The sequence below is a fragment of the Fringilla coelebs genome, assembly GCF_963513975.1.
Source record: "Fringilla coelebs genome assembly, chromosome: Z".
NCBI classification, from domain to species: Eukaryota; Metazoa; Chordata; class Aves; order Passeriformes; family Fringillidae; genus Fringilla; species Fringilla coelebs.
The window spans coordinates 258,256-271,937 of NC_140031.1; the positions used below are offsets into that span (position 1 = coordinate 258,256).

The 13,682-nt window shown below is 40.7% G+C and overlaps 1 protein-coding gene across 6 annotated transcripts in view; it reads right to left on the reverse strand.

The window, feature by feature from the left end:
* Positions 1-4,401: 4,401 nt before the first annotated feature.
* The window catches only part of ZNF532 (zinc finger protein 532), a 34,480-nt gene continuing 25,199 nt past the window's right edge, over positions 4,402-13,682 (reverse strand). For all 6 annotated transcript variants that reach the window (XM_084225233.1, XM_084225231.1, XM_084225232.1 and 3 more), the window contains 4 exons: positions 10,708-10,986; positions 7,283-7,395; positions 6,803-6,950; positions 4,402-6,545 (listed from right to left, as the gene is read on the reverse strand). In XM_084225233.1, coding sequence (XP_084081359.1) covers positions 6,051-6,545; positions 6,803-6,950; positions 7,283-7,395; positions 10,708-10,986 — 1,035 coding nt within the window. In that variant the 3' untranslated portion in view covers positions 4,402-6,050. The remainder of the gene's footprint in view (positions 6,546-6,802; positions 6,951-7,282; positions 7,396-10,707; positions 10,987-13,682) is intronic.

The window sequence follows — 13,682 nt, forward strand, 5'->3', positions numbered from 1 at the left end:
TGGTGAAAAGATTCTGAATTTTCTTTGTGCAATTAAGAGTTTAATTAAAAAGGTGTGTAACAAAGTTATGTCTTCTGTACAAGTGGGATCTGCCCACTGAAATGTTGTATTGACTCTTGCCCAGCAAAAGGTTTTCTGCAATTCCCCGAGTAGGTTTTTCACACCATACTATTTGGACAGTTTATTTTTGATAGAGTTTTTTGCCTTTGTGTACAAATCTTCATGCTTTTATTTTTGTAAAAAAACGCAAGAAAACAGAGATTAAAAATGGTGATTGGGACAAAATTGATACAGGCTGTACAATCAACATAAGGGAGACTAACAAACCTCAGTGTCTAAAAACCTCATTCAACATACCATTAATTTACACTAGGGTTCAGACCACTAACTCATAGCAATCTAAAACAATTTGACAAAAACATCTTTGTTAAATTTGCTTTGCTATTGGAAGGAAATCTCTGTCATTTCTTGTGGTTGTAGCTGTACATTCCACTTTAGCTATTAATTCATTATATTAATGCTGGGTACCATATCTGCATCAATTTGAAAAAAAAAAACCCACAAGAAACCAGCTTTTGTTCTAAAACACTGTGGAGCACACCAAATTCCTCCTAAAGTACAATAATTTTAATCCTTACTTTGTATTTATTTATATATTTGCACTTAACACTTGAGACTTTTCTATTACCTGGTCACACAAGGAATGGCTGAGTATAAATGGATGAATTTTCATCCTAGACTAGAGTTGCAGTACTGCCACTCACAGAACAAAGACAAATGGCTGTCATAGAAGAATAATCTCTGAGTGTTATTTTTGGGTATTGCTTTATTCATCAAACAGGCAGAAAATTGTTCTTGCCTATTGGGAAGCAGGGATATCATTTTTGGAGGCAAAAGACAAGGCACTCAGGAAAGGGAGATGGCAGCAGCTGAGAGAACGTAAATGACAAAGTTCAGTATTAGAACAATTCCTGGCAGTCATTCCTGATTGGGAGAATTAAAAGTGGAAGTCGAGGTGGTAAAATCTAGTTCTGTAACAAGCAGAGGGAAGAAGCAGAGTCAGTGTATGAAGAATTTAGAAAACTGAGAAGGCAGCTTTGTGTTGAGACCTGGGAGAATCGAAGCTGCTTGTGTTTTTCCTCACATAGAGAGGACTTTCTTTTGTCCGAGGCATGAACCCACACTTAATTCTGACACTGCAGTTTCTTTGTTGGTTTGATTGTGCTTGGTTGTGATAGCTCAGAAAACACTTGGACTCCTCCATTGTTTGTGGTGAGGCAAGAGAAACATACTAGGAAGTTGCTTTTCTTCGTTTTCCAGAGATGCTGGGAATCACCCACACCTCTCTTGGTGGCTTTGTTATTTTACCATCTGCATGATTTCGATTATTAAAGGTTACATGTATTTTGAAATCTTTCCCTGCACTGGATGTTTGACTTAAATATTTGTATAGTAAATCTTCTGGAGCTCTGCAGCTAGAAAATCATGCTAGTTTTTTAGTACACAGAAAATGTAGCTCTTGACATTCTGGCAGATTTGCCAGACCTTTGCACACAGCCAGGCATTAGTACTACCTGTATATATAATATTGAATGACAGCTCTTTGTTTTCCAGGGGACTGGTTACAGGCAAAGAACTCTCCCCTCTTCTGGATACTTTTAATGCTTGTGTTTCATTGCAGTTTTGTAACAGTAGTAAGACATTTGCTTCCTGCATGCCCATGGACTCACACCCCCACTTTGGAAGCCACTGCTTGGGAGCAGTGTGGCTTTTGTCTTGTGTCACTCCTCTCCTGAGCCTTGTCATGTGCCTTGGGAGCTGGCAAGGACCCACTCACAGGCATAGTTTGCAACCCCAGTGTCACTTTCTGAGGGTATGAGTCAACATTTTGAGTCTGCTCTGTGACCCGGTGTCTGCAGAGCTAATTGGATTTCAGCTGAGTGGATTTGTTTCAGGGAATAGTTTATTTGTGAAAATAATTTCTTTTGCACGGGAAGAAGGATAAGGGGAGGGAAGGATCCAGCTATCTGAACACTCAATTGAATTTAGCGACTAATGTTCTCTTTTTCTTCCCCTTCTCCCATGGAACAGGGAAAAAAAAAATCAGAAACAATCACTAAATCAGGAAATATTGTTGTGCTTGACCTGCAATATTGGTCTGGCCGCAGAGGTATGGCACTGTTAGCCAAGTGCTAGACTGACCCGGGGAGAGCAATGCTGGTAATGCACTGCATCCATATCCCCACCATCACATTAGAGCCATTGAATACAAAGTAGCACAATTTGAGAACAGAAAATAAATGAACTGCATAAAGTCTTTCACCAAATCATATAAGGGGACATGTCTGAGAAGGGTACTATGCTCAGCTTATTTGGCTAATAGTCACATTACAGTTTCAAATACATTTCTTCCTTCAAAATAGAATCCTGGGGCTCAGAGAAGAGAGCTGTAGTGCCTCCAGTTAATTTTACAGGTGAATCTGGGTCATTCCCAGTTCAGTGCGTCACTACAATGCCCTCAAATGGGCCATTTGGTCCTCAGTGAGGAAAGCTCTTTTTTGCCAACTAGGAAAGAAATAACATCAAAACCAGGTTTTGTATGGCCACTGTTGAAGAGCAAATCAAATCTTTTTTTTTTTCAAAGTGGGGAAGTGCCCAGGGATGAGCGAGGAAGTAGCTCCTTCTTTCATGCTCCTGCATCCACATCCACTCCTGGCTGCAGAATCTACTTTGTACACAGAGCTCAGGGATGTAGGTCAGGAACGCTTGTGCCTTCCATGGGTGACCAGTTCTGTCCTTACTTCTCTTGTCAGTCCATTCCTGCTCCTAGTCACCCTTCACAGAGCCTGGGCAGATAACCTTTGAGTAATAATCTGAAATTCAAATACAAATAATTGACTACTGAACTGCCCTAATATTTGAGAAAGGTTTTAAACTAAGATAGGTTCTTCTGTGTGCCGTTATTGGCCTGGCAGCTATGTGTGTACGCTAAGTGTACTGAGAAAGGTAATATTAACAGAATGAAAAGGTCGGAGTTGTATAAAAATCCTTTTAAAAGTAAATAGGCTTGCCAAACTGAATTCCCCACAGGTAGACAGAGGTTAAGAACTGAGAACATTTAGACCTTTGGCAGGTCAAGTTGTGCATCTGTAAATGCCTTTCAGAAATACAAACACCAGACGAGTGTAGAGAATTACAGGGATTGTGGCTGGCCTGAGTACAGCTGGCTCTGGCTGTACCTCCAGGCAAGTAGGCCAGGGTTCAACAGCTCTTGAGAGAGGTATCTGGGGGCACTGTGCAGGGAGGGCACAGCACCCCTGTGTCATGTCCAGGCACCCCAGGGACAAGGGAGGCAGATGCACATGGTAGTCACTGCCCACATGCCCTGAGGTGAGGTGCTAACCAATATTAGCAGGTGAAAAAAGAGTTTTACTGTGGCTGTGTTGGCAGGTGGACCTGAGCATTGGTGCACTCCTGGTTGGGCAGTTTGCAGCTGGATATTTGGGCAGAGGTCTCATTGCGCTCCCTGCTTCTTTGAAGAGCAGAAGGGATGGAATGGGAAGGCACACAGCAGGGGGAGATATATAGCCTTAGTTTCTGTTGCAATTTGAGGTTGTACTGTTAAGCACCTTTGTTTCCAAACACAGGAGTGGCTGCAAAATGGTGGAGTCTACATGATCCCTTTCCTAACTCTCAGAGAGATTTTATGAGGTTTAATCCATTACTCAATCCTCACGGGAAAGGGGTAAAAAAGAGGAGTATTTCTGTCATCACTGACTATTAGTGTCACATTGTTAATTAAAAGCAAACAACTCAAATGTCAGATCTTGGACTAAAATAAGTTTAAACATTTTTTCTATAGTTTACAACAGGAAATAATTCTTTTAGGCATGCCTACTGATATTTTTGCCTTTTCACCATATCTCATGTTGCTTTAAAACCTTTTGTTCACCTCCTGCTTTTCAGGACATCGTTCTCCTGTTAAGGAGGTCTGTCAGCTCTGACACAGAAATGTGGCTGGAGCTTATGGGGCAGTTCAAGACCCTTTGTCCCTTAAACCTTTCAAGAGATTACTGGCAGGAGAGTTAAATTGTTCTGCCAGTTAGACCTGAAGAGAGCCCACTGCCAAGCAGCTGGGCTGCGCTCCCTGGCTGTGCAGGAGCTCCTCTGGGGACATGAGTGGCAGCGTGACATGCTGGCACCATGATGCCATTTGCATCATCAGGTTACCTGCAGGTGTAAGACAGTGAAAAGGGAAAATAAAGAAAAGTAATAGTAATGGCTGTGAAAATTGAATTTTTATTATCTGTTCACTGTATACAAAACACCATTCTGCATAGTGAAAACTCATTTGTTGTACAGTTGACAGTGCACATCAACAAACAAGTGTTCAGAGGTATCCACTAAATGGGAAGGGCAGTGGTGGCAGTGGTGCTGTGCCCACTGTAGGATGAAGTACCTCACAAGCACTTGATATTCTAGTAATAGATATGGGCTAACAAGCATCTACCCAGGAGCCAAATTAGGAATGAGGATGGAGAGAGCAGAACTAATGTATCTGATAAACAATTTCCAGAATGATAAGTTTTACAAAGGTGGCTGAGATGACCCATATTTTTTTAAACACTTCAAATTTTAAAACCATTAGAATTTAATGATAAATAACAGAATCTCACAAGTCTTCTGGGGCAAAATGCTCCACATTTATTTACATATGAAATGTGTTTAATACAGTTGTAATGGACATAGTGTATAGTAACATCTGACAGCAGCAAGACTTTTAAGGAACCCAACAATTACTACTGTTTATCATGCAGCTATCTATATATACACAATTTGTTTTAAAAAAAAGTACAAAATTTTTTTTGTAGGGTTACATACAAGGTATAAAATGCAAAAACAAACTAAAAATATACTCTCACAGAGAACTCTATCTGAAAGGGACAGTATGGTACCTTTTTGTACTTGTGCAAGCAAAACTAGTGGTGCTGGACAGGAGTTTGCAATGTCTGGCCAAGCTCTGCAGGGCCTGTGCTAAAGCTGCAAGCCCCAGTCCCACTCCTGGCTGGGGCTGGCTCCTTCCCAGTTGTGGCTGTGTGTGACACTGAGCACCAAGAACGTTTGGCATGATCATATGGAACTGGAAAATCCCAACCCCTGTAGCAAGGGTCAACTATTTCCTTTCAATAACCAGCAAGGAAAGTACATAATGCTGTGTACTCATTTTTATGTTTAATAAATTACATGACAAAAAACATAATCATTATAAACCTGTTCCTCTAATTACATCTTATTTCTTAAATCCAGAGCAGCCCAGCCCATTTGTAACAATTTGAGCTTTGATCACAAGCACCTGGTAACCTAAAAAAGTCACTTCATGATACTCAGAGTTGTGCATTTATACTCTTCAAAAGTAGTTCACCACTCTGGGAGGTGTGCACCTGTTCTGGTGTTGCCACCTAAAAACCAGCACTTTATTTTCCACATGCAGTGGTAGTTTTGTCTTTTTTTATAATATATTTTGTAAGAAAAAGTTTAAAGGCTTCCTTAGACATTTGGAGGTCCAAGTTCTTAAGAATTTAAAATCTCCCCTTAGCTTGCTTCCTCTCTCCTCTCCCCTCCTAGCACCTCCTCCTGATGCTAAACTTCCATTATCTAAACTTTCTTTCAGAACATTTAAAAACCAAACAGTTTAGGAGAACCTAAGGAACTGCCCTGGCATTCAGAACTCTGTTTTAAAGAAACTTACTACAAAAGAACAGAAAATAACCAGAAAAAAACCCATTTTTTCCCACTAGATACGGATACAAACACATAACCAAAGAGTATAAAAATTATTAGTTTAAATATATACAAACATTTTTCAACTCAAATACTGCTTCAATGGTTCTGAGGGTATAGACAATGAGGTGAAGGGGACACTTTTATGCAGAATATATTGCAACAGCCTGAACAGTACTGATAATACTATTATATGTTGAACTTTCTGTAGCAAAAATGTCATTAGTATTCCAATGTGGAGTGAGATTCCTGCATCCCAAACAATCCGATCACTTGTCAGCTGAACTCATTCTTTTGGACTTGATGAAGGCCATGCCATGTGTTCTCATGTGAGTGTTTAAGGCCGCTTCAGTTTCAAAAGTCTTTGCGCACACTTTGCATCTTCTGTCTGATGCCGCACTGTTGGAAGAGTCGTCCTCATGGCTGGGTTTGTTTTCTTGCTGATTATCCTCCCCAGACCCATTCTGTTTTGATACTGGCTGAGGCTCCTTCAGCTTATGTACAATGAAGAGGTGTCTGGAAAGGGACACATGAGATGTGTAGCAGAGTCCACATTCCCTGCATTGGTACGAAGAGCCATCAGATTTATGCTGAGGAATATGTTCATGAAACTGGAGAAGATTTTCTGTTGTGAAGCCACAAACTGCACACTTGTGAACTTTAAAAACATTTATCTTCAGCTTCTTTAATGGCTGAGTGATTGCACCTCGTGGAGGTCTGAACTCCATTACAGGTTCTTCCAATTTACGCTTTGGACTAGGAACCTAACAAAGAGACAGAAACGGTGTGTCATGTAAGCATAAATATGCAGTTCTTTTAATAACTATTTGTGACTTGCAAATGTCAGAATCTTTCCCTTGGCAAATTCTAAAACAACTCTGATAAACGATCCTTTTGGGGCTCTGCTTCCCAGAAGATGAGCATTTATGGCATTGAAGTACCTGTATTTATTTAAAGATCCTGAATATATAGCCAAAAAAAAATCATTCTCAGTGACTGAATGAGTCTTCTAAGTGATTACCTTAGTGTCTTCTTTTACTTCCCTTTCTTCCATGTTGGTAGATTCAGTCATTTCTTTCACATCAGGGTCTTTAATGCCATGCATCAACTGAATATGTTTTTCCAACATCAACCTCTTGGTAAAAGTACGTCTCGAATCTGGGCAGTGCCTGCAGATAGACACACACACAGATACACACAGACATTCAAGTGTCATGCTTAACAAGTGCCTTTTGTAGACTGGAAGAATGGTTTTGTATTTGAGATACTCCTGAAAACCAGGTTCCCCAAAGTGGAACCGTGAACTCTCAGCTCAACCAAATTTCAGACTTTACACACTGCACTCTCAGGAGCCTGACACGTTTCTGCAGGCAGGATAGAGATTTGGCCTGTCCTGGGCATCTGAAAGAATGGGACACTGGCTTTTCCACAGTTAAGGAACGATGTTCAACTAACAATGGTTTTTGTATTCCATTTCTGAATAAATAAAACCAGAACTTACGAGCACGTATAAACCTTCCTAATGCCTTTGTGCTTGATACGATTGTGCCGACATAAACTGTGGGATGAACTGAAAGATTTGTCACATTGCCGACAAGGATGTTTCTTCATTTGCTTTAAAAAAAAATAAGAGAAAGACTTTAATTTAAAAAGTTCAGTATACGTGGTGCCTGTGTTGAACCTTCTGATAAGTAGGAAAGAAACATCACTTACCCATTTTTGGTACTATACTTCATGTACACCCCCCTCTTCAACAACACTGTACAAGTCAGAGCTGGACCTCTTTCAAAGCAGTGTGGCCCCCATGAGCCACACACACACACACACACACACACACACACACACACACACGTCTCCAGCTGTAAACTGGTGTCAAGGACAGTGGATGAAGACAATTTCTTCAACCAAAGAAATGGAAGATCAGAGGACTGCTTCAGGATCAATAAAGGCAGCAGGATGAGGGGGTTGCTTTCCCTTCCCATCACCAAACCATGTCCTCAGCTGCTGACTAGGAGCTGCTCAGCCACATACAGGGAGTGGTGAAGAGCACAGAAGAAGGACCAAACTTGAACCTCACAGACACTGACACGTTAACAGGGTTCAGGAAAGTCATGACAAAATGAGCGGTATGATCTGATGTCAATTTGATGGCCATCTGTTTGGGGAATTCTGTGGGGCCGATGTTGCAGCTGGTCAAGTGGAAGGAAAAAGTAAAGGAAGAAATTGAGAAGGGCTGGAGCAGTCACACACTGTAGCTGTGCGGCAGCGAGCAGAAGCATCAAGCCCGTGGTCAGAAAAGCAGGAGGAAGATGGTGCTCAGCAGGACCTGGGGGCACTATGTGGAGTAGCTAGCTGTGACCCCACACTTGTTCTAAATTCCTTGGGGAGACTCGAGATAGAGACCCAAACAGAATTTTGGATGCATTAGTTTCTGCAATGGCAGCCAAACCAAAAAGCACTGAAAAATTATTTCTGTAATTAAGTGCAGCATGATCTGTTGTACAGCATCTTGTCTTGACAGAAGAGGATGATCAATGACTAAGTTGGAGTTGGTAATTCCTACTTAGAAAACATCTGCCTTTTCACAGAAACACACCTGCACACAAGTCCAAGGAAGGCAGACACACATGATGATCCAATTTCAGACAGGAGTTATACAGGCTTGTTGGAACCCTCCCTTGTCTGGGCTGGTAATGTTTCTTTCTTTTTTTGGCAGCACTTTTAAGATCAGGTAGAGAGTCACACCAAGGTGGCTACAAAATTTCCTGCCCTACAGCTGGCTCCCTTCATCCAGGATCCTCAGGAGAGGATCAGAAAATGTGAATCTGTCTGTCTGAGTAGACAGTTCCCAGTAAGGGCTGGAACCTTAAGGATCTGTACAAAGGGGATATACATACAAATACCTCTCCTATGAATACCTCTGCATAATCCAGCCTGGGATCGGCTAGGGGTTACAGATCTTTCACTCTGGTCCTACAAAAGCAGAAATTAGAAGTTTGAAACTAGTATTTTCATATACCTTGCATGACAATGGATTTTGTGAATAGCACATGAATTGCTTAATTACAGTTTTAAACAATCATTCTGAAAGGATCATTTTAGAGCATTTAACCCACACCTATCATTCTTAAGAAAATAAGACTGTAAATTAGTTCCTCTATTTATTAGATCCATATGACATACTTGGTTATCTTATGCTCATTTCTATTTTCTCTATGGTAAAAGTTTAGTTTTTCAACATAGTCTTTTTGACAGCTAACAATTACTAAAAATTTTGACAGGTTGGGAAGGAATGTAGTTATTCAGGGAACTGCTTGAATGGGGATAAAAACCAGCACCTGAATGGAAGCAATGAAAGAGGCCTTCAGGCCAGGATTTGAGTGCAACAATTATCTAATATTTCATAATAAGGGCTATTTTTGAGGTAACATTGCACATAAACATCAGAGAGAGAAAGACACAGATTTAAAGCTAATATTTAAAAAGCATTATTGATATATTACTAACCTTCTTTTACATGCCTTTGGCTACTCTGCTGTGGATGGAATCAGACTGAATATCGCTCTCTAGTTAACTCTGAAGTGACAGTTTCATTAGGAGGTTGTGCTGCTTTATTTTTACGAAGTGCATAAATGTACAATGCATTCAGTCTTAAACACATTTCTGATTGCCAGTAAAAGCTCTGCTGAGTTAATATTTGGGCAGCAGGAAGCTGAAGGAATGGGGTGGGAGTTACTGGGGGCAATGATGCTGGGGTGCTATTTGCTTGAAGCTGTCCTAACAAAATTGAAGATGACACTCAGTAGTCTAGCATTTTCAGTGTTTCCATAAAATGTTTATAAACAGAATAAATAATTTGCAGAACAGCTTTAGAGATAATAACTGTAATAGAAACCTCTGGAAATGTGCAATCATTTATTACAGCACATTAGAATCTTGAAAACTATAGATTTTCATTCAGAGTGGTTCTCCTCCACTTAGACAAAATCAGCCTATTATTCTTCCCAGTCCTGCTCTTTTACTGCAGTGCAGCACAGTACATCAGTTTAGCTCCCTGGTTCCCAGCTGAGGAAAGAGTTAGAGCATTGCAAAGGTGAAGACTGGCTTGGCTGATGGCTGCCACATGTCAGCAAGGGCCTGGAGCCTGCCACAGCTAAGCAGGGTCACTATTGCCTTCCTGCCTGCCAGTCTTTTTAATTTCATTTAACTGGAAATGCTATTGAACACAGGAAGAACATCAAACAGTCTCTCTGCTGACATGAGGATGCAACATTCCCACATTTCACTTTCAATCCATTTTAAGTAAGATAGCTCAAATTCAGGTGCTTTAAATACAAAATTCAACTTGTTAACGCAGCTGAACTCTTAAGTATCAGATTAGAGCAACAGCTCAGCTACGGAATGTGTCTGCCTTTAATGAAACATCAGTTGGCACTCACTGGATGAGTAAAACATGACTGAGTCTCCACTCCCTGAGGCTAACAGGCACTGAGCTTCAGAACAGAACAGAATCAAATTGTTTAAGCTGGAAAAGATCTTTAAAACTGGGTCCAACCATTACCCCAGCACTGCCACGTTGACTACACCACCGTAAAGAGAGGGAACTGAGAAGGCACAAAGAAGAAAAAAGAACCTGGAACAGATTAAATGGTTTGGATGAAATACAGCAATATCTGTCACTCTTTCCATCTTGAAAAAATTTCAATACTGAATGAACAAGCCTACAATTGATTTTCTCAGAAGAATGATGTAGAAACTGAAAAAAACTAAGCAGCCAAATCAAAAAAGATGAAATAGATATAAGAACAGTAAATAATAATACTGGGACTTAAAGGAATTATTTTCAGAAACACAAATGGAATTTAGAAACAAATACTTCACCTTTCAGGTTTAATTCACCTTTTTGTACTGAATATATTCCTTTACCTTTCCATGTTCTTTCCGCATGTGGGAGATGTAAACGTCTCTCTGAGTGAAGAGCCTGTCGCACTCCCAACATGTCCAGCCAGGACTAGTGACTTTTTTAGGTTCTGCTTTCTTTATGGGAGAAGGAGATTTCTTCTCCAACTTTTCTGTTCCATTGATAGATTTTGTGTCCTCCTTGTTGTGACTGGCTGAGTTTTGAGTTGTGGGTTTAGTACTGAGAGGCAGATTTATCCCCAGGTTTGGTGGCCCCTCAACACTTTTCAAAGTTCCATGCATAGACTATAATAAAAGAGAGAGGAAAAAAAGGTACAAAACTGACATAGACATAGACAGTTGTACTCAACCAAAAGCCTTCAGTTGCTTCTGTGGCATACTATTATAATCAGATCACATTTGCAAAGAAACAGGATTAAATAAAGGCAAGACCTAACATGACCTAACAATAACTGACATCGTATATAGATATTTTCACAAAAAAAATAAGACACTTACTTAGGAGGTTAAGTTTAAGCTGCAGCTTAGCAGGGAGGAAAAAAGGGCTCAAGAAGTACTTTATGTTAAGTTTAATTTCTCGCTTTACTTACCTGACATGTTAGTTCAGCATCCTCATTCCTCATTCATTTCAGACTATGTGACTGGAGTTTTCCAAGAAAGAAAGGTATTTTTACTGACCAAATGTTGACTTGGCATATTGGTAAATAAGATAAGGCAACTCTGGAAACAGCTATGTAATTTATTAACATTTTATGTTGAGGCTGAGGTTGAGCCCTGCCTTACTCTCTAGTCACGTTATGAGCACACTCATTTAGGGCTACCTTGCTAGGTAGTGCGGGGTAGGTAGATCAGAGGGGTCTGAGCAGCTGTTCTTCAGCCCCTGAAGTTACTGGCTGGAAGCTTCCCTCAGGGATTTATATTTGCACTTTAAGTCAATGGTCAGTCAGAAGGGAAGAACTCCTCCTTCCCCCACTCCCCATTTCCAAACCAGTGTAGTGCGCTGGTGTGACACCTGAGCCTTCCAACAAAGTGACATGTTCAGAAAGGCTTGAGGGGCTTCAGCTGTGTGTCTGAGTTCCACATGTGGACATGGACACAGCAAGAATGAGGAGGGTTGTGGGCCAGCAGGGATGAATGCAGCACAGAGCTAATCCACTGCTCAACATGGACCCACAATTGAGGTCTCGTGTCTGAAAGGCTTGTCCTTTACCAGGACAGTGTTCTGATCCTCTCATCTACTGACCCGTTCTATAACCCTCTTGGAAGATACATTTAACCAGCCCAAACAGAATTATTTTTCCTTTAGGTAAAACCCATTCAATCCATTCTTGATTCTGGGAATATAGGCGTATCGATGTGATACTCCAGCAACAAGTTCTTTTGTAAATACTTTGGCTCTTGAGACTACCCACTGGCTCTAGAGAAAATATCAACCTCATCAGTAGAACATGTTCTTTGATTTAACAGATTTAAATAGCAGAAAAGCCAGTAATTAACCCCCCATAACTGTTAATAAAAAGCAAAGTGCACAGGACCAACAATTGAGAGCAAAGTGCAGGTGTGTAGTAAAGGAGAAGGCTGCCTTTAGTATCCCACTGCACAGGGGAGCAAGAAACAAGGTTCCTGTACTCTCAGGCAACTGAAGCTGACCTGGAGATTCCATTCCAGCCTAATCTGTCAGCATGTAACATGTTAGTGCTCAACTTTCCAAATGTCTTGTAAATACAATACTTAAGATTTCATTTCTTATTTGAAACTACACCAAGAGAATTAAAGCATAGTATGGAGTCCCAGTGCTGGCCAAACAGGGAGTATTACACCTCCAGGCCAGGCCAGGCCAGGCCAGGCCAGGCCAGGCCAGGCCAGGCCAGGCCAGGCCAGGCCAGGCCAGGCAAGTCCTTCACCATCTGCTCTCACTGGCTGTTGGAAATTTTCTTGTAGCAAATCATTACAGGAAAATACATTTTGCCATCAAGAAATATTGGCATCTGCAGGAATTATTCTAGGTTATTTTCTGTAGCTTTAAATAATCTCCTCCTGAGCTTCCTTCTGTCCCTTTCTGTCCTACTTTCACCAGGTCTTTCTCTGCCTTGATGGTTTATGTCTAGCCATACCAAACCATTACTTTCTGTGCAGTTGAGCTCTGCCTCTGTCTGGCACTTGTACTCTCCCTGAGTCCTTTTGTGCTTTTATCCTCTCCCTGAATCCTCTTCTGCTTTTATCTATAACCTGGTACTGTTTTTTCAGTCCCCCTTAACTTAATTCAAATTTACAGTGCTTTGCTCCAGTCCCTACTGCTATACACACATCCTAAATGCAAAACCAGCAATACTGCTACTGCACACATATTGATTAATCCTCTAATTTTAGTCTCAAAAATGTCTCCATCATTTATCATGAATCATGCTAAAACCCCACTGGTTGAAAGTTCAAATACTACCATGGAACACTAAAGCCAAAGAAGTTAAGTAGTGCCCAAGTAAGTGAGCATATCTTTGAAATGTGAGATGCTAAGCACCCCGATTTCTGTAAAGATAGCTTCTGGCCCTAACTGCAGTCAGATTGAGCTCCTGAAAGTGTTGTCTTCAGGTCTTACAGAAGTACTCCTGTACAGATATAACACTACTTTTCCAGTAATATCTGAGTCAGGAAAAACTAATTACAGAAACAAGACTACACTGCAATACACAGAATTTGCTTTACTAAAAAAACCCCAACCATCTGAGTAGATCAAAGGAAACAGAAATCAGAGTTTTGTATTGCTGCATGAGAGGAACATCTAAGATATCCTGCAGTAAACATGCAAGAACTAGTGCTACTAGTTCAGAAACAATGAAAATACCCAGTCCTTGTATTTCTGAACGTCCACTCAGCGTTTCCCTCATCTCCTCCTCAAGTTGAAGACTGGCCTTAAGATCACCTGGTTTTTTTAAGACTTGTGATCTTATTTTCAACACTACTTCAGAGAATTCTGTGGTTAC